The 19,461-nt window shown below is 40.8% G+C and overlaps 1 protein-coding gene across 2 annotated transcripts in view; it reads left to right on the top strand.

Annotated features, from left to right (window-relative positions):
- LRGUK (leucine rich repeats and guanylate kinase domain containing) overlaps positions 1-19,461 on the top strand; it is a 107,233-nt gene that overhangs the window by 78,550 nt on the left and 9,222 nt on the right. For both annotated transcript variants that reach the window (XM_047848869.1, XM_047848870.1), the window contains 3 exons: positions 3,310-3,449; positions 14,693-14,781; positions 17,105-17,227. In XM_047848869.1, the coding sequence (XP_047704825.1) occupies positions 3,310-3,449; positions 14,693-14,781; positions 17,105-17,227 (352 nt within the window). The remainder of the gene's footprint in view (positions 1-3,309; positions 3,450-14,692; positions 14,782-17,104; positions 17,228-19,461) is intronic.

Genomic DNA, 19,461 nt, shown 5'->3' on the forward strand with positions numbered 1-19,461 from the left:
TGATTCATTTTTTCCCCAAGGTCTCGTTTAAATGGTAAAACCTTTATAATTTAAAGTGTTTAGTCTCATATTTTTGAACAGGAAAAGGACTTAGTTGTTTTGCTCTATAAGTAATCTTATGAATGTAGAAAAATTGGCCATTAAAATAGGGATTTTTGTTTCTCAAAATATTCACTGTCTGATCCCCACATTCTAATTTTCTTACTCTTGACATGGCTCTGTGCCAGTAATGTCAGATCATCAACATTTTTAATTTTCTCTTCTTTGCAGTAAAAGCCCTTGTTTAGTCTATGTGATGATATGATACTAAATATATACTCAAAATGCTTTATTCTGAGGTACATGGCTCCCATCGCATTTGTTATTTAGGTTGGATTCTATGCTTCTTTTAAAATTTATGCAAATTATTTTAATTCACTTGACTGCAAAGGGATAGAAGTCTAAATACAAGGTCTAAGCCACTTAGAATTAATTTGAGATGTACTTCTGGTTGTTCCGGGTAATTCATTTATATTTTCCTGCATTTAATAATGATACTAATCCATAAAATAACTTTAAAATCTGTCATGCATCATTGAATTCAGTTGTGCTTCATTGTAGGTGTTAAAATTAACCTTTATACTGAAGAACTTGGTTGTTTTTATGGACTGTATATATAGATTTAATGTTGCCTCAAGGTTGTCTTTAATTTAGATACTTTGAGGAAGATTATGTTAAGAAGAGTTGTTGCAAGGGGTTATGACATTGGTAATATACACATAGACATTAAATTGAGAAGCAGGATCTCTTAAGACATTAGAAACTCCTTTAAGAACTGTATGGAACTCTTCATTATGGGAGTTCCAAGTCATTAAAGTGGTGGCATTACAATGTAGTTTAATAGGAATGTAAACACATTATCGTTACCCAAAATGTTTGATTATTGAGAAACCATAAAGCCATTATATTGTTGAATTGTAGCTACATTGTATCATCGGATTGAACTTAACTTGTTCACACACCATAATACAGATTGCTTCCCTCTCAGAAAGGTAGAAAAAGGAACCCTGACACTAATACTGTATTTTGAGCAAGTGCCTGTGTGTATGTTGTGTGTATGTGTGTACACACTCTAGCGTGCGCACACACACACACACACATACATATGGTAATTTTGTGGAAATTACCTCAACGAATATAGCTTCTATTTAATTTTTATCTTAACTTTTCTCAAATTCATCTGGTCTTTTCCACAATGCTCTCTGTTCTTAGGGTCCCATCAGGGAACAAGCTCACTCACTCGCTCTCTCTTTCTCTCTCTCTCTCTCTCTCTCTCTCTCTGGCTCTGGCTCTCTTTCTTTTAAATGAACACAGGATCCAACCTCTCCACCTCACTTTCTCCCTCTTGCTTCAGCCATGTCGATTTTTTTTTTTTACTGTTATTCAGTTATGTTAAACACGCTTCTGGGTCCTTATACAAAGCACCTCTTTCTATGTGAGATGGTTTTGCCTCAGCTACTTGAATGCTTTTCCTGTGATTTTAGATCGCTGTCCAGATGTCGCTCCTCTAGAGAGGACTTCTATGACCATCGTGCCGTCTCTCACTCCGTCCCCTTATCTGGCTTCCCATTGCTTCGTTGCACTTCTTAGCACCTGACGTTATCTGATGTGTTATTTGTGTCCAATATTAGAATGCAATTCCCACAGGTCAGGACCTTCTGTCTACTGTTATATCCCCAGCCTCCAGAGCACTGTCTGGTACATGCTCAACAAATATGGATCGAACGGCTTTTCCATCATGAAGATTTAACGAAGACTGGAATCCTTCGGGCGTAGACTTGCTCATTCATTGCACCTCCTGAGTCTCTCACTCGAGGCAGGGGCTGGGGTGTGGACCTTGAGCGTCCCCTACGTGATTACTTGCACTCATCTGCAACAGCTTTTTCCTTATTTTATTGGCACACGATAGCCACACAATTTGGTAGGAGTTCGAGTTCAGATTCCATACCAGCATGCAACACAACACACGATCAGAGGCCTGATTTCCCCCAGGTGTTTCCACCCTCGGTCCAGGTGACACTGGTCCAGGCGAGACTCTCTGTCCGAGCACAGTCCCTGGGTCTGTGGGCCGAAACTTCCAGATGCCCCCTTTCCAGCTCCCCCCCCTTATCAAAGAGCCCAGGTCTTCTGCACCAAGAACACGGACCGGCCTCCCTCAGTCCCCGAAGCACTCCGACTTCTTGACATTGATTCCCACTCTTTTGACTTGGGACCTTTACCTCCAGCAAGAGGAAATTTTTCTTCCTTGGCTTCTCAGCTTCGCTATGTGTACAAAACAAGTCTCTTGTTGCACATCATCTAGTGTTTTGTTGTCTCTGGGTGAGGAGAACTTCCCACGTCTGCTCAGAGCAGACAGTGGACATGTGGAAATCATTTATTTTAGGATTAAAAAAAAATTAATGCTTTTTCTTTTCTTTTTTTTTTTTAAGTTTATCTATTTCGAAAGAGAGCAGGCCCGAGCTAGCATGAGTGGGGGAGGGGCAGAGAGGAAGGGAGAGAGAGAATCCCAAGCAGGCTCTGAGCTGTCAGCACAGAGCCCAACACGAGGCTCAATCTCATGAACTGTGGGATCATGACCTGAGCCGAAACCAAGAGTCGAGATGCTTCACCAACTGGGCCACCCAGGTGCCCCTATTTTAGCATTTTTAAGGCAATATTCCTGAAAGTTTTAATGTTTGTATATATCCAAAGGCACTTACACTAAGGCTCTCTATAGATGAATGGTAATAAAATTTTAGCTTTATATTCTAGGTCGCTGGACATTCTAATGTTTTAAAGGAAACTTTCAGCATTATTTATGAGTAAATTCTGTTAAGTGGTGACCACATCAGTATCCATTGCATTCTTTTTTTTAAGTTTCTTTTCAGCATTGCATGCTTTATTTTCTTCTAGCCCTTTAGAAGAATTTTGTTGAATGGAAAGTAATTATCAGTGTGACTTCTCAGTTACATATCTGGAAGGTATTGTATGAGCCAAGGTTTACTTCAATGCCCTTTATATGCCTGCATTGATGAGCACTAAGTATACTCCCGGGCACGTCTACTAGGTGCTGTGGCCTGACTTTATTATAATCAGCGATAACTATTACCTTGTTTTCTAAGACATATCTGTAATTATCTCACTTTTCAGGTTGAAATGCACAGACTTTCAATATTCAGTTTTGCTGTGTTTTAGACCCATCCAGAGATAAGGCATTTCTCTTCCTTCAGAAAGTTCCCTTATCTTACTTCATGCCTTTTGATTTTTAAACCTTGGTTCCTTCTCTCCCAGATGTGGAGACACCCCAGCTGAAATCTGAAGAGGCTTCTAGCAAGCTCACTGCCACCAGTTTGTGTGATTTCCTGGATGCTACAGACAGAAACTACTTTGTGAAACTGTGGGCCAAACTTTCAGCCAAAAAAACCCCAGTGGTAAGGAGGGGTGGAGGGGTGGAGGGGGCTGGGCCCCTACTGAACACTACACGGGTCGGGCCCGGAGGAGATTTGGCATTTTGAGACCAACTTTTGCCAAAGTTCTTCTCTGGTATCGGCTGAAGACAAATTTTTGGCCTCTTTCTACACTTGTGAGAATAGACGTGGGCTCTACAAAGGGCATCCAGTGTGGCTTTGGTGACTACCTTTTCCCAGCTTCCCAGGCAAAACTCAGCTCTCCTAGTTACAAGAATAGAAAAAATGCTGCAACAGAATAAACGCGGTAAAATATGCATTTTGAGAGAAAATTCACTTTCTTGTTGCGGTAAGTTTCAGAGTGTTGTCGTGCCAAGCCTTCAGAGCGAGCCCGCTCAGAGGCCACGGTGTAGAAGTTTGCAGCACACAAGCCCGTCATGTGACTCTGCCCCAGTTCAGTTCTTTGACAACTCAGAAAAATCAGTGTGTGCAGGAGTATGGAGTGCATTGTTGGTTCTGCATGGAAATTAGGTTGTGCTCATTTTCCACCTAATAGTTTCATAGGACAGTCTGGGAATCTGAAGAGGCCTAGATCATGGCCACTGCCGTCATCACCAATTCCACAGGACTTGGCTTTTGGTTGTCAGGTCCTACTTTGTTTTTCCTTAAGGCTAAAATGTTCTTCCTCTTCCTCTTTTTAGTGTTTGCTTATTTACTTTTGAGAGAGAGAGAGAGAGACAGAGACAGAGAATCCCAAGCAGGCTGTATGTAGCGCAGAGCCTGACACAGGGCTCGATCTCACAAACCGTGAGATCATGCATGACCTGAGCCAAAATCAAGAGTCAGAGTCTCAGCTGACTGAGCCACCCAAGTGCCCCAAGGCTAGGCTGTTCTAAGCAAATAATTATATCACGTTCTAAAGTCAGAGGCGCGGGCAGGTCAAGAGAATCAGACTGGTTACTTCAGACGAAAAGTCTCGGGCTGCAGTGCATACAGGTGGACCTCTGCAGCCTACTTGCATTAAGTCATAAAATGACAGTGTTGCGGGTACAAGACACAGATATCCATTCAAGTCAGCTTCAGTAAGAGGTCGTTCCATATAAAACACATGAACGAGTGGATTCACAGTGCGTCACAAGCATGGATGAGGTATAGACCTCACAGGAGCCGACCAGCGCTAGGATTAGAAAGTGAGGCACTGGGGTTCCTCCGCCTTCCAGAGGCATCAAGTTCCTGTCATCTCTGCCCCTGTTTCTCTCTCCTGTTGTCTTCTCTCTCCTGGCCAGCCTCCTCCACTCACTCAGGCTTCCCTCGCACATAACATGAACTCATTCTCACGCACACCAGCCCTGACTCTCCATGGCCTCTTGGCTGTGTGCTCACAATTCCTGGCCACTTCTCTCTGTCTCTTGAATTCGTATTGTAGAAGGCAAGAGAACCTAACTGTCCAGTCACCTGGGGCGGGGCAAAAGGCACAGGTATGGATGAGGGCTTCTTAAAAGGCACAGAGGGTGGGTGCACTCCAAACATTTATAAATGATAGGAATTCGTTGGGGCGCCTGGGTGGCTCAGTCGGTTAAGCATCCGACTTTGGCTCAGGTCGTGATCTCGCAGTTCATGAGCTGGAGCCCCGCGTCGGGCTCTGTGCTGACAGCTCGGAGCCTGGAGCCTGCTTCAGATTCTGTGTCTGCTTCTTTCTCTGCCCCTCCCCCCACTTGTGCTCTGTCTCTCTCTGTCTCTCAAAAATAAATAAGTTAAAAAAAAAAAAAGGAATTCGTGTCATGAGACTTAAGTGCAGGAAACATCATATTTATCGAAAATAGATTAGATCTGGAATCGTTCCCATTCACCAGGATCTGTGGGAAGTCAAATATCAGTCATTAGCAGCCAGGATCACTCCCATTCTTTGGATCAAGTTCAAGGATCTTGAGGTTTACCCCATCCTGGAAAATTGGGGAAGAGGAGTTGCCTCCTCTCTCTCCAAGAGGAGCCTACCAGCCTCAATCCTTCCATCCTGGGAAATCCAGCTCCTTTCAGCTCAGTCTACCCCTTTCTCTCTGCCCTTGTTATCCTGTCCTTGGATAGTATGATTTTATGCTTGTCGGGGCTTAGATTTTCTTTTTTTTCTTCTCTTTTTTTTAATGTTTACTTTTGAGAGAGATAGAGCTCAAGCAGGGGAGGGGGCAGAGAGAGAGGGAGACACAGAATCTGAAGCAGGCTCCAGGCTCTGAACTGTTAGCACAGAGCCTGACGCGGGGCTCGAACCCATGATCTGCGAGATCATGACCTGAGCTGAAGTTGGACACCCAACCGAGCCACCCAGGCGCCCCTGGGGCTTAGATTTTCAAATGTATATTCTCCTTTGTGTCCCCAGGACATGGCGTATCCATAGTGTAAACTCTAGAACACAAATCCTTGGCCATACTTAGTCCTTCATGATGGGTCCATGTCCTGGCAGCGTCACCAACCAGCTCGCATCCCAGTTCTGCTGTCCTGCCATAACAACCCCCCCCCACACGGAGGAGAAACTCACACCCCTCTGCCAGTTAGTGGGTATTCATGATTTATTTCAACACGACCAGGCTGAATTTTACCTGTTAGAAAACTTTCAGGCTTCATTAAAGATAGCTTTTGTCTGGTCAGGGGCACTCAGGTATTTAGGAGTGAGAAGAAAGGATAAGAAGAACAGAGTGGGGGAACCCCCCTCCCCCCACGCTATGTGTTCTTAGCTATAATTCCTGGCCAACATGTCAGTATGAAATTAATGAACAGTATGGAGAAACTGGAGAGGGAAGGATATGATAAAAAGGCAATGCGAGGGTAGAAGGGGCCACCTTGGTGGTGGTACATGGAGAAGGGGTGGGGTGTTACCTACCACTTGTGGTCAAAAGGAGCCTCGTGAACTTTTAGCCAGGTCGTTCCTTACCTGCAGTCACCTCCCTGAGAAATCATTCAGCCCTGTAATCTAGAGCATCCGTGGTCTGGTCTGGAACATGTATGGTGTTAGAGGGTTGGCAGTGACCGATCCAGGATGGTAACATCGCTCAAACCCCTTGCAGCCTGGAGGTTCTGGTATCTTTTCCGTGGGCCTTATAATAGTGCCTTATTTTCTTTTAAAGCTTATGAATTCAATGCTATTTTTAAATTGTAAGCATTTATCAGATTTTAGGTTATTAACCTTTTGCACGGCTGTTAACAATGCAAAAGGAGCAACATGACAGCAGAAGCCTATAGAGATGTTACCATGTTATGTTAGAGAACAGAAGTAGCCCCTACACACATTTGTAATTTGGAAAGGGCTTTCATGTAAATGATCTCCCATACCTTTCACTGTAACCTTTTGGAGAAGATGTTGTTTTTCCTCATTTTACTTTCCCAACATAAGTTTCCATGTATTTCTGAAGCCTTTTTTAGTGGATTGAAGAAAGTAATTGCAACTTCCTGTCAAAAACCTGTATCGTAAATTGTTCAAAAAAAAAAGTAGAAATTTTTGTGCTTTTTTGGTGTCTCTTAACTGTAGATATAATGTGTTCATATTCGCCTTTAGAAACTGTCAAGGGAGCCATTTGACAGTAATGGATAGGTGGAAATTTCCTTTCTGGGTCCTGTTTCTCTGAAGCTCCTTCCCTCTCATGTTGAAGACGGTGGTCTTCCTCTGTGCTCATACCCACCCAAACTCTCCGTGCACACGACGCCTTTCTGTCTCATCCCTGTATTCAAGTACTCCACCTTTTCTTGAGCACAGTTTCTAACTGCAAGGTGTGATTACAAAATTTAAGGTGGATGATCTATGTTAATGTGAAAGACAAAGCAATAATATTGCTAGAAGATAAGGTAAGAAGATATTTATGACTTTGAGGCAGGTGTAGATTCCTTAAACGTAATACTAATTACGAAGGAAGAGTTTAAACGTTTAAAATGTTGAGGACCATTAAAATTAGAAACTTTTGTTAATTAAAAAAAAACAGTATTAAAGAGAAAAAAAGACAAACGACACAGAGGGAGATGATATTTGCAATAACCAAAACTGGCCAAAGACTTTTACTTAGGATCTATAAAGAACTTTTATAAACTATTAAGAAAAAATGGCTCAGGGAAGAATCTCTTCACAAAGGATAGTATCTAGATGGCCAATAATCAGGTGAAGAGATAGGCAACCTCATTATCAGGAAATGCAAATTATAGCCACAGTGAGATACCACTATGCATAAACCAGAAGTGCTGAAATTATGAGCTGACTGTTGAGATGTGGAGCAGTGGAAATGCTTGTAAGACAACTGATAGAAGGTTCACTTTGTACGCTTTAGAGAATAGGTGGGCATTTGTACCCTATGCCTCGGCAGTGGTATTCCAAAAGAAATGTGTGCCTATGGGCACCGGAAGATGTGTGCAAGAATGTTTATGGTACCCTTGTGCACAGCAGTGTCCAAACTGGAAGCTCAAGTGTCCGTTAGCAGTAGATTGGCCGAATAAAATTTTGAATATTCATAGAGTGAAATATGTGCAGTAATGAAAGTGATCCAACTTTGCTCCATGGATGTATCTTGCTAACATGCTGTTGAGCCAACGAATCGTTGACTCTAAAGAATACATACTGTATGATTCTATTAATACATAGTTTAAAAATTGGCAATACTAGGGGTGCCTGAGTGGCTCAGTTGGTTAAGCATCCGACTTCAGCTCAGATCATGTTCTCGTGGTCCTTGAGTTTGAGCCCTGCATTGGGCTCTGTGCTAACAGCTCAGAGCCTGGAGCCTGCTTTAGATTCTGTGTCTTCCGCTCTTTCCTGCTCCTCCCCTGCTCATGCTCTTTCTGTCTCTCAAAAATAAATAAACATTAAAAAAATTTTTTGAAAAAAAATTGGCAATAGTAAACCATAATACTTAGGGTGTTTAGGTGACAAAAGTATAACAAAAAAGCGGATACCATAAAGTCGGGAGAGTGCTTATCTAGGGAGGGGGAAGAAGGTGGTAAAGGTTGAAAAAGATGTGAGGGATGCTGGCACTTGTGGGGTTTAGGAGGGCACCTGGTGCAGTAGAATGAATGTCATTTGTTTGTTCGTTAGCTGGACCAGCCTGTGAGTTACTTAACCTCTCTGGGGGTGAGCGGGATTTCCTGCAGCTTGAAAAATCAAGGGCAGTCTACAAGGGGGTAGTCCGAGGGTGATGCTGCAATCAAAACCAAAGGTCCAACTGCACGATCGGGCTGACGGGTTTGAAGAGAGTGAGGAATCCAGACCACAGCAGTAGGCCACAGTAGGGTGGGAGCGGTTAAGACCTGAGATTTACTTTCCTGTCCCACTGGATGTAGATCTGGGAGAAGGGGAATAATGAGCTGAGGGAAGTGTGGCCATGTGTGCAAGTAGTGTCCATAGTCTGAGTGATAGTTGTTGGAGGCTGAGTTCAGTCTGTCATTGCGAATTTAGCAAGCCTGGGAAGAGCCTTTGCTGTCCTAGCCATCCAGTCCGTTCCCATTTGCAGAAGGCTCCCTTCCCTTCCCCTTTCCTGCCCTAATGCGTTCCCTTCCCCTGCCTTCCTTCTCACTGATAGATCTTCTGTTCTTCTCACACGTCTTGAATCTGTTGAATTCCTACCATGTATATAGGATCAGGATTTGCTTTTCAGTACATATCAGGTATTTGCTTGAACAGACCCTGTTCTAGACACTAGAATGAAGTAGAACTCATCCCTGTGCTTACCGAATGTTCCATCTGGTAGAGACCCCTCTAGTCTCTTCTCGTCAGTGTATCTCTAGCCCTTCTACTGCCTTCTTTCTCTGAGTAGAAAATGGGCCAACGGAGCATGGAGATAGTCTCAGTATTACCTCTGCTTAATATATTGACAGCTGTTTTTTGTTCCTCATCTCTGGGATCCCTGGGACCCAAATGGCTTGTCTTTGTTAGAAAAGAAATGTCGAAGAATAGTATTCTTTGTTCTTCAAGTTTGAAAAACATCTGCTAACATCATTTTTCTTGCTTGTGACTCTAAATAGCTTATCAATATAAAATGCTTTCAATGAATATAACCATAATTTCACAGGAGTTTAAATGGTAATAAAGTATTCAGTTTATTTCCTTATTCCTTGCTTATACAATCCTTGTTGCCTTATTTCTTCTCTCTTCTCAGCTTAAATGGTACTTACTTTTCCGAGTGACTCCCAGAGCATATTAATTTGAACTTCTCTGAAAGATTCCTGGAGAACTGTAAATAAAATTTTGATCAACCTTACTTCTTAAACACAATTTTCGTTTAAGGTTTGAGTACAAAAAAAAAAAAAAAAAAAAAAGGTGCACAGCTCTTTTCTTACTGCTGCAAAAAGTACATAACAAACCCTATGCAGTGAGAGGTTTTTGTTTATACAAGACTCACTTTATTACTATTGATTACAGAAGTCAGAGTTCTTGCGTTTTGTCAGATAACACTATACCTCATTTTCCCTCGCTGACACAACCCCTTTTTCAATGGCTGGCTCCCTGGAACGCATACGTGAAGGTTATGATGGCTTGGTGAACACTTTCTGCTCTGGAACTGTGGTGACATCTTTGCCTTCCAGAAAGAAGCAGCTCGATTTTCAACCTTCACTTGGCCTTCACTTGTGTGTTTCTTCAGCCGGGTCTTCTGACTCTCTTAGGGAACACCCTCACTTGTGGGGCAGGCCGGCTTACTGAGAGCCGATTCTCCAGAAAAGAAGTTGCTGAATGATTGATTCACTCAAAGCCCATTTAGCAAATGTACGCGTGGGGCAGACGAGGCCAGTCCAGTCCTACAAAGTACCTGACTGTATGAAAGCCATTGACAAGGGGAATCTGTGGTGGCGAAATATTGGGCACCAGCATCCACTAAGCACCACTTCCTTTCGAGACTGGGAGGAAGCTCAGCTCAGGGAGCTTGTCCAAGATCACGCAGCTTAGCAATGTCTGTTTTGACTCCAAAAGAAGAGCGCTTTCTACGTCCACCGGATTTATTAGATGCAATAGTACTACAAAGAGATGCTACTCTCTTCTACCATCTGGTCACCAAGTGACACAGGTCAGATAGGATCAGCAGTCTAAGTGCTTTTTTCAAGATAATGGTTTCCTATTAATTAGTCTCTGAAGGTGACCAATTAATTTTTAAATATTATTTGTGATCATTCTGTTCTTGATTTGTGCATATTGAACGGTATCTACCCACTGCATTTTGTAACCTTATTGAAACTCAAATTATCCTCCTTTGGCCAGTGTGAGCCTCTTCAAGTTGGCTCCTGTGTCCTTTAACATGACCTATGTCAACTTGGGTTGCCGTCCTGCTTTCTGTTAGGACCAGATATTCTACGCTCTTTTGTTCATTACCTACTCCAACCCATAACCCCCCTATTCTCCAAGAAACTCTGGTTCCTTTAAGCAGAAGATGGTAATGCAAGTCGCTAAGAACAGAGTGCTCATTGCTATTGGGGTGGTCATTGTTTCTAGCCCTTTTCTGTGGATAGATAAAATATTTCATGAGTTCAACTTAGTATTTCCAATTCAGATTCAAGACGTGAGGATTTTTACTCATCTTCTCCTCTATGACATATCTTTCTTCCACACTGAGAATCCTGATTCTGAAAGACGTGGGAGATGATAGAACTCCAATGTCACTAAACTTCTCCCTTGTTTTTTCTAGATCACGTATAGAAGCATCTCAGGATGACAATGCCAATGCTACTAGCCCCCAGTATAAAAACAGAAAACGGTTAAAAGTATTTTGTTTGCAAATGTTCTCCACCCCAGTTTGTTTATGGCGGGGCTACAGCGACACTCTCATGCACAGTCATGTGCTCGCTCCCTTTTAATTCTCATTTTGTATTAGTTCTCAAGTATGCGCACACTTGATACTTACCATTAGGCCTCAGGCCAGTGTCTTTACTAGTTTTGTTGTCGAGGCTTATTCTCTGCTAGATCCAGAAAGGGCTGTGGGGACAGCATTGCCTGCCGATGAGCATCTGTCATACTTTAGACTTGAATTGTAGTTTTTACGACCTAACGGGTTTCCTTGTTTTGGTTTCTTTCTCAAGGGCTCTTACTGTGTGTATGTTGGATCTTTTTTGCCTGTCTTTAATATTTGTCATCTTCTCTTGAATCTTTTTACCTCTTTCTTCATTTCTTTTTGAGTTTAAAAAATTTCCTTCATTCACTTTCTGTTCCTCTGAAGGCATTATGTGTGCGTGTTATTCACTCTTATATTCCTTCTGGTTTAGTTTTCATTTCTTAGGTGACTCTTTTCCCCCCCCCTGTTTCTAGTTCTTTCTTGAGTTCTGTCACCTCACTTAGAAGTTTTAAAAATTGTGGGGCTCTTGGCTGGCTCAGTCAGTTAGGTGTCCAACTCATGGTTTGGCTCAGGTCATGGTCTTCTGGTTCGTGAGATCGAGGCCTGCGTCAGGCTCTGCTCTGCCCCTCTCCCTCAAAATAAACATTTTTAAAATTTGTAAGTTATTTGTTCCTTAATGTTTTGTGTCATTTCCTTAATGTCTTTTAGTTAATTTTGAAATGGTAGATTACAGACTTTATCTGTTTCGTGAGCATGCTTTCCTTGTATGTAGAAGTGTTATTCTCCATTTTCTCTTTTTTAAAATAATAGCTTTGGGATTTTACTAGAAAGTTTAAAAAAAAAATTTGTTAACGTTTATTTATTTTGAGAGAGACAGAGCTAGAGCAGGGGAGGGGCAGAGAGAGAGGGAGACACAGAATCCAAAGCAGGCTTCAGGCTCTGAGCTGTCAGCACAGAGCCTGACATGGGGCTCGAATCCACCAACCACGAGATCATGACCTGAGCCGAAGTCAGACGCTTAACTGACTGAGCCACCCAGGCGTCCCAAAAGTTTCTCATTTTTATGGGAAATTACTTCTCTCAAACATTTATAAGGAAGCATGGTTCTTTAAAGTTGTGTTAAAATATACAGCAGTCTTCTTTTAGGGGTTTCCTGGCTCTGTTCCCCTCCACCACTTTGGTCTAGATGTTCTCTTTTCTTTGTCTCTGTTTCCTCTGTCCTAACTGATTTTTATTCTGCTCCCATCAGTTTTTCTTTAGTGTAGGGTCCTGTCTTAGAAAAGAACCATAGTGGGTCAGTGTCAAGAAGTCACAGTTGAAGGGCACCTGGGTGGCTCAGCTGGTTAAGCATCTGACTTTGGCTCCGGTCATGATCTCACGATTTGTGAGTTCGAGCACCCCTTCGGGCTCTGTGCTGACAGCTCAGAGCCCAGAGCCTGCTTCAGAGTCTGTGTCTCCGTCTCTTCTGCCCTCCCCCACTCTTGCTCTGTCTCTCTCAAAAATACACAAACATATAAAAACATTACAAAAAAGTCACAGTTCATCCAGCTCCTACAGGACTCACTGTGGACCCTTTATCCTTACCCACTACTGGAGTGAGAACGGGCCCCCCTGTATTCCAGCTGTGGTGCCCAATGGTGCTGCTTTTCTTTCCAGTGAACACTTTTGACCATTTTGAAGTTCTCCTGTTCTCAGCTCTTTTAGTCCCCCTGTTGCTTCCTTTGGCTTCCTCTCACATGGACACTGGTACCGTGCGGTGTTGTGGCTATGATCACCTTTATTTAGGGGTTGTAGGGGATATCTTGCCACCTAATTTTCTTGTAAATATTTTGATGTATTTTTTAGTTTGCTGTCTGCTTGCTGTAACTAGTTTTTGTGTGGGAATTCTGAAAGATCCAAACTGTGCTTCCACTGGTACGTCATCTTCCTAGTCATGATATAATTTAAATCACTGATTAATATAGAAAAAAAAATAAAGATGGTATAAAGCAAAACCACAATAGAAAATATATGTGCTGCTATAGAGATAATTTGAGGAAAAATAATAACAAAATAACCTGAGAGTGAAGAGTGCAGCAAAGTTGGTCAATATATAGTAATTTTATAGTAGTATGAAACAATTTAGGTGTATTTATGGAGTTATTTAAACAGTTTTCAAGGGTGTTTTTAGAATCACATCAACTTAACCCCTAAAAATCAATTCTTGAAGAATTCCCCCAAACACATGCAACCACTTGATATGATGATGCTAGCCCCCAAGGCTAAACTAGGTGTTAGCCTGGAGGTGTGGGCTCACGACCATGCCTTTGGCGTTATTCTTCCACTGGAATACTGGTTTGTTGTCATTTCCTATGGGATTTTAACTAAATATCAAGGTAGAGAGGAGGCTGGGAGTGACATTAAAGTCAAAACAGGTTTATTTCATATTAAGTTTCTGCAAGCGAAGATTGCTGTTTAAACAAATGCTATTATAAATCCCTTTACAAATGGGTCTTTTATGTAAAACAAATAAGCACCTGCTAATCTATCTTTCCTGTAAATTAAGAATTTTATATGTCAGATTTGCTTTAAGTGAGCAAATCCTGTAAACGGACAGTTGCTAAAAAGATCGCACTCTGTTAGATGCTCTGTATGTAGATACATGTACTATTTATAAAACAGCATTGCTAACTTTTTTCTCCATCTTTTTATTTTTATTTCATTTTTAATTTTTTAATAGTTTTAATAAAGTTTATTTTGACAGGGAGAGAAAGAGAGCATGAGCGGGGGAGAGGCAGAGAGAGAGGGAGAGAAAGAATCCCAAGCAGTACCCACACTGTCAGCACAGGGCCCCACGCAGGGCTTGAACTCATGAACCGTGAGATCATGACCGGAGCCGAAATCAAGAGTGAGACACTTAACCAACTGAGCCGCCCAAGAGCCCCTTTTCTCCATCTTTTTAAATCCCCTTTTGCCACCAAAGTATAAATCTTTTGAATGTGGAGATTGTGTCTTTTATGTTTTTGTATTCCCATCCAATGGTTAAGCATGTAATGATGGTGATGTGATGGTGAAACATGGGAGAAAGAGCTCTCGCTTTGTCCTATTTCAGGGTCGTATTTAGCCCATCTGCTAACTACTCTGTGTGCCAAGATCTGGGAAGACTAAAGAGACAATAATAATATATATCCTTGAGAGATAATCTCATGGGAAAGATAAAAAAAAATATGTATAAATATTAATAAGAAATTGCTACACTATTATTTAGATATCAAATAAAGTCAATACATTAAACTGTGGTCTTCATAAAACTATTTTTTATTTATAACTTTTTTTTCTTTCCACTGAACCAATACCAGTTGTTTATTTAGGCCTTCTTTCCCTTTTTCTTTCCACATATTTGACAATCTCTTGTAAGAAGACAGTGATTATGGGTACTTTTACCATCTGACATATTTTTACCAGCAGTATAATTTTTTTCTCATCATATTTCTTGCCTAGGAAAGAGATTCTATGGAGAGACAATATGAGACAGCCCGGCAGGCCCTGATGGGAAAGATACCTCCTCATCACACCGTTTTGTTTCAAAGGTAGTGATTTATCACATTTATTTACACCTGGGCATCTTTACATTGATTCTCTAGGATCCAAATAGACCCCATGAATCCCAGATCATCAACCTAACGGGGGGCCTCTGTACTAAAGTAGATCCGGTGAATGAGTAGTAAACCTGGTTCTATAAGTGGTATTTTCCTTTCATTTATATATTTTTATAAAAGATGTAATATGTTCATAGCTCCTAGAAACTGATGGTTTTTTAAAAAAATGGTATTTCAGGTGGAATTGAATACATATATCAGCCTTCACCAAAGCTGTTCATGACTGAAGGTTAATTATATCTTGCTGAATATCTTGTTCTTGTCCATCACGATTCTCAAAACAATAGTAGTTAATTATTTGTGAAGTCATTTATTTAATGCATCCTCCCCATATTAAACTGCAAATTCCATGAGGGTGGGAATTATTGTCTCTATTAATCTATGAATTCTCAGTTCTTAATATGAAAGGTTTTATTTAGTTCATTCTGCATAGTAGTCTTTGTGATGTTACGGCTATAGTAATTACTGTACTACTAATTGTGTATTAAGAGGCGTATTTAGGCTTTAATATTTGCTCAAAATGAATAACTAGGTCATATGATGGCTATAAAATGTTTGCAATTTTCTCATTAATGTTACAGGGTTTTTTTTTTTTTTAAGTAATGGCAGTCTCATTTAAAAAATTTTTTTAGGGGTGCCTGGGTGGCACAGTCGGTTAAGCGTCCGACTTCAGCCAGGTCACGATCTCGCGGTCCGTGAGTTCGAGCCCCGCGTCGGGCTCTGGGCTGATGGCTCAGAGCCTAGAACCTGTTTCCGATTCTGTGTCTCCCTCTCTCTCTGCCCCTCCTCCGTTCATGCTCTGTCTCTCTCTGTCCCAAAAATAAATAAACGTTGAAAAAAAAAATTTTAAAAAATTTTTTTAATGTTTGTTTATTTTTGAGAGAAAGAGAAAGACAGAGCATGAGCGGGGTAGGGAAAAGAGAGAGGGAGACACAGAATCTGAAGCAGCTCCAGGCTCTGAGCTGTCAGCACAGAGCCTGACGAGGAACTCAAACTCACAAGCCTGAGATCATGACCTGAGCCAAAGTCCAACACTTGACCTACTGAGCTACCAGGCGCCCCTTAATGTTACAGGTTTTGATATTCTGAATTCTCTTTTCTATGTCACTTTAGAAAATTTGAGAAATAAAGTGAAGTCCCTGTTTTCAGAAAGTTAGTAAGAACATTGACAAGACCTTAATTATAGCATTTAAAAAAGCTTTTTAGAATGCAGTGATTCAAGGAAGCAGAATAAAGAAGCCATTAAAAAAATTTTTTTTTCAATTTCAGCTCTTTTCATTGTCTATAATTTTAAGCTGTGGAAAGTCTTCAACCAATATAAATGAAACCAAGTTTTGTCTATTTGTTACCTACCCAAAAAGTGTGATGAATTTTCTCCATCTTAGTAGGCTATCTTTGGATAATCTGGTTCAAAAGATTGGCTGTGCCGTATATATGGAGTTCTACTGAAGGGCCAGGGGGGTGATGGCCAGGAGGTAGGCAGTGTCCTCCAAAGCATCAAAACTGGGGTCTGTGTGACCTCTGACCAGCAGCAGGACCATGGTTATGAAAACACTGGGGATAGACAACTAAGCAGTTTGAAATATGAGCTCCAAATGGGTCATACTAGGACAGAGAGATGCTTTGAATTTGCATGCATTTATGTGCAATTGGCCTACTTTGCACACAGCAACTCTATTTAGCAAGTCTGAGGGGAATAGAGACGGGATTTTTTTTGCTGAAAATGGTTAATGATTCTTTCAAGTCACTTTGGGGAAACAGGCTAGTAGAGATGAAAAAATATTTTTCGCTAAAGTTCAGTTGAGATTATAACATTAGCATTTTTAGAGATATTTTATTCTGGTATCATTTCAAAGCATTGGATTGTAAACAAAATTCAAAAATATCTATTTCAGTTTTAATAGCAGTTGATACATTGCTGGGCCTCACATAACAAATGGACTAGGATTTATAATAGAATACGTAGAATACGTCCTATCAGTAGGAAGATAATTTGCCTATATTAGTGACTTAATGGATAAGGAAGATTCAAAACAATACAAATTTGCTTAATCTACAAATTAGAATGTAATAACGTTAGTGTTTTAAGACAAGCTCTGGAGTAAATGTTGCAGTTGGTATAGTACATTGTTCCAAATAGATTTTATTAGCATTTGCATTCATGTGGATAACATTGGTCAGTATTTAGGTATTACATGTGTATATGTTTGGTATCATTACAAAATTCTTGCAGGTTTTCTTTTTCTGATTTCAGGGGTCTGGTACCAGCACCTATTATCAATGGTCTACATTATTTTACAGCTTTCGAATTACAGAAAAATTTTGACCTTTCTGAAGATTATTTTAAAACCCCCTTTGGACCGTATTCTGAAAAGAGGTGAGTTGAGTTTTGTTGGATATAATTGGCTCTTTTCTGATGATTAGTTAAAATCATGGCACTCATCCCTAAGCTTCAGAGAAATCCTAAAACTGGGAAGCAGGGCCCCACCGTCCACTCTGGAATTTCAGAGGAGTAGATCCTGGCCCTCTAGGGAGGACACAGGCATATAACCTGTGTTCATATGGTTAAAAGCTTCTTTCTGGGATTTTAAATCTTAAGGGAGTGACACAAAGATGCAGGGCAGTTAGAGATCATTCAAGACACCAGTCGTGGAAGATCAAGCATCCATTGTGGAGTGCAAGCAGTGATGATCTACCAATCTCTTCCCATATTGAGACCTGGCTGTGAACTTGGTACCTGGCTTACCTTGGTTCCTGCCTGGGTTTTAGGTGTGATTTCTCCGTTTTCCATTAAGTCTATAAACTATGCAATAGCTTTTCAATAACTCTCTTTTAAATATTAAAATTAGCCAGAGTTGGTATTTGTAATCTGCAATCAACATCTCTGATTAATGTAGTGCTGTGTTTCTAAATGTTTACCAGCCGATGTCTAACATTAAAGGAAAAGGGGGGCATTTCAGGGTTCCATTGCTTAATGTGTCAAAGTGTGGTTCAAAAGCTGAATATGTGTTAAGGTGAAGACTACATATAGACCACAGCAGACACTCCCCCACTGAATTCAATGCTTGGCCTTAGCAAGCGTTCTATTATATTCTGTAATAGACAGAATAAAGCTGCTGCTTCAGCCACGTCTATTTCTACAATTGACCATCTCTCCTTCGGTCTTGAATCCAAACTTCCCAAGCAAAGATCTGCCTGGCTGGGTCAATAACCACCTGGCAGGGGTGCCAACCTTGAATAGAGATCTGTAGGAAATAAGCTGGTTTTCACATTGGTTGCACCTATATCAAGCACCCACCCTTTATCCGGTTATCTGTGGCCAGGCCAGACAGACCAATGACAGAGAACCAAGTAGAGAACTCTTCAGACGGGGTGTGTGGGTTTGGCAGTCTCTCTGGAGTGTCTGAATACATGGCAATGTATAGACAAGAAATGTGATGGGAACGAAGTGCACTAAAATATTAACAGTGGATATTTCTCTAAAATTATCAGTTATTTTTATTTTCTTCTTATCCTTTTTCTGTACCTTCTAAATTGTGTGCACTGGATATGTATTTTATATTTATATCCTAAAAAGACTATTAAGAATCCATGATGAGGGGCGCCTGGGTGGCGCAGTCGGTTAAGCGTCCGACTTCAGCCAGGTCACAATCTCGCGGTCCGTGAGTTCGAGCCCCGCGTCAGGCTCTGGGCTGATGGCTCGGAGCCTGGAGCCTGTTTCCGATTCTGTGTCTCCCTCTCTCTGACCCTCCCCCGTTCATGCTCTGTCTCCCTCTGTCCCAAAAATAAATAAACGTTGAAAAAAAAATTAAAAAAAAAAAAAAAAAGAATCCATGATGATTTGATGAAATATTTCATCAGTGGAAAAAATTGGCCCATTACACACAATTAAGTTTCTCACATGTGAAAACAAATATTAGTTAAGGTATAAGGAGTTAAATACAAATCAATGCCTATGATATAATAAGTGTTGAAATTGAAATGCATATGTATATCCAACATAATTAGGTTTAAAGATATTCATGCATATGTATAGGAAAAAAAATACTGAAAATATCCGAATAGTATCTTCTGGTGATGAGATTATGACCAATTTTTATTTTCTTTGTTCTTCTCCCTTATTTTCAATGGTGAACATTTAATCAATTTTGAAGTATTAATATAACTTTAAAAAGTTATTTTAAAACTCTGCCTACAGCAAAGGATATTTTATAAGGGCATGTATCATGATAAGAATGACAGTTTAAAGAATGAGTGATGTTTTCCTTTATTTCTGAGTTCTATTGTTGTACCATTTGGATGTCCTTTCATAAGCCTGATGATGGAAAACAACTATCCCTTCTAAATGGTTCCTCCAAGCCTATACATTTCGCCAGATACTGGGGACCTAGTATTATGATTAGCAAGTTAACTTTCTTTGATAGTGTTGAAACTGTGGATCTGTGAGGATTTATTCAAGCTCTGAAGTTTTAGTGCACTAGGTTGATGAGAATCCAGTGAGAAAGAGAAGGTCTTAGTTCAGGCGGCTGTAACAAATTACTGTAGACTGGGTTGCTTGAACAACAGACATCCATTTCTCACACTTCTGGGTGCTAAGCAGTCTGAGATTGG

Source organism: Prionailurus viverrinus, chromosome A2 (assembly GCF_022837055.1).
Source record: "Prionailurus viverrinus isolate Anna chromosome A2, UM_Priviv_1.0, whole genome shotgun sequence".
NCBI classification, from domain to species: domain Eukaryota; kingdom Metazoa; phylum Chordata; class Mammalia; order Carnivora; family Felidae; genus Prionailurus; species Prionailurus viverrinus.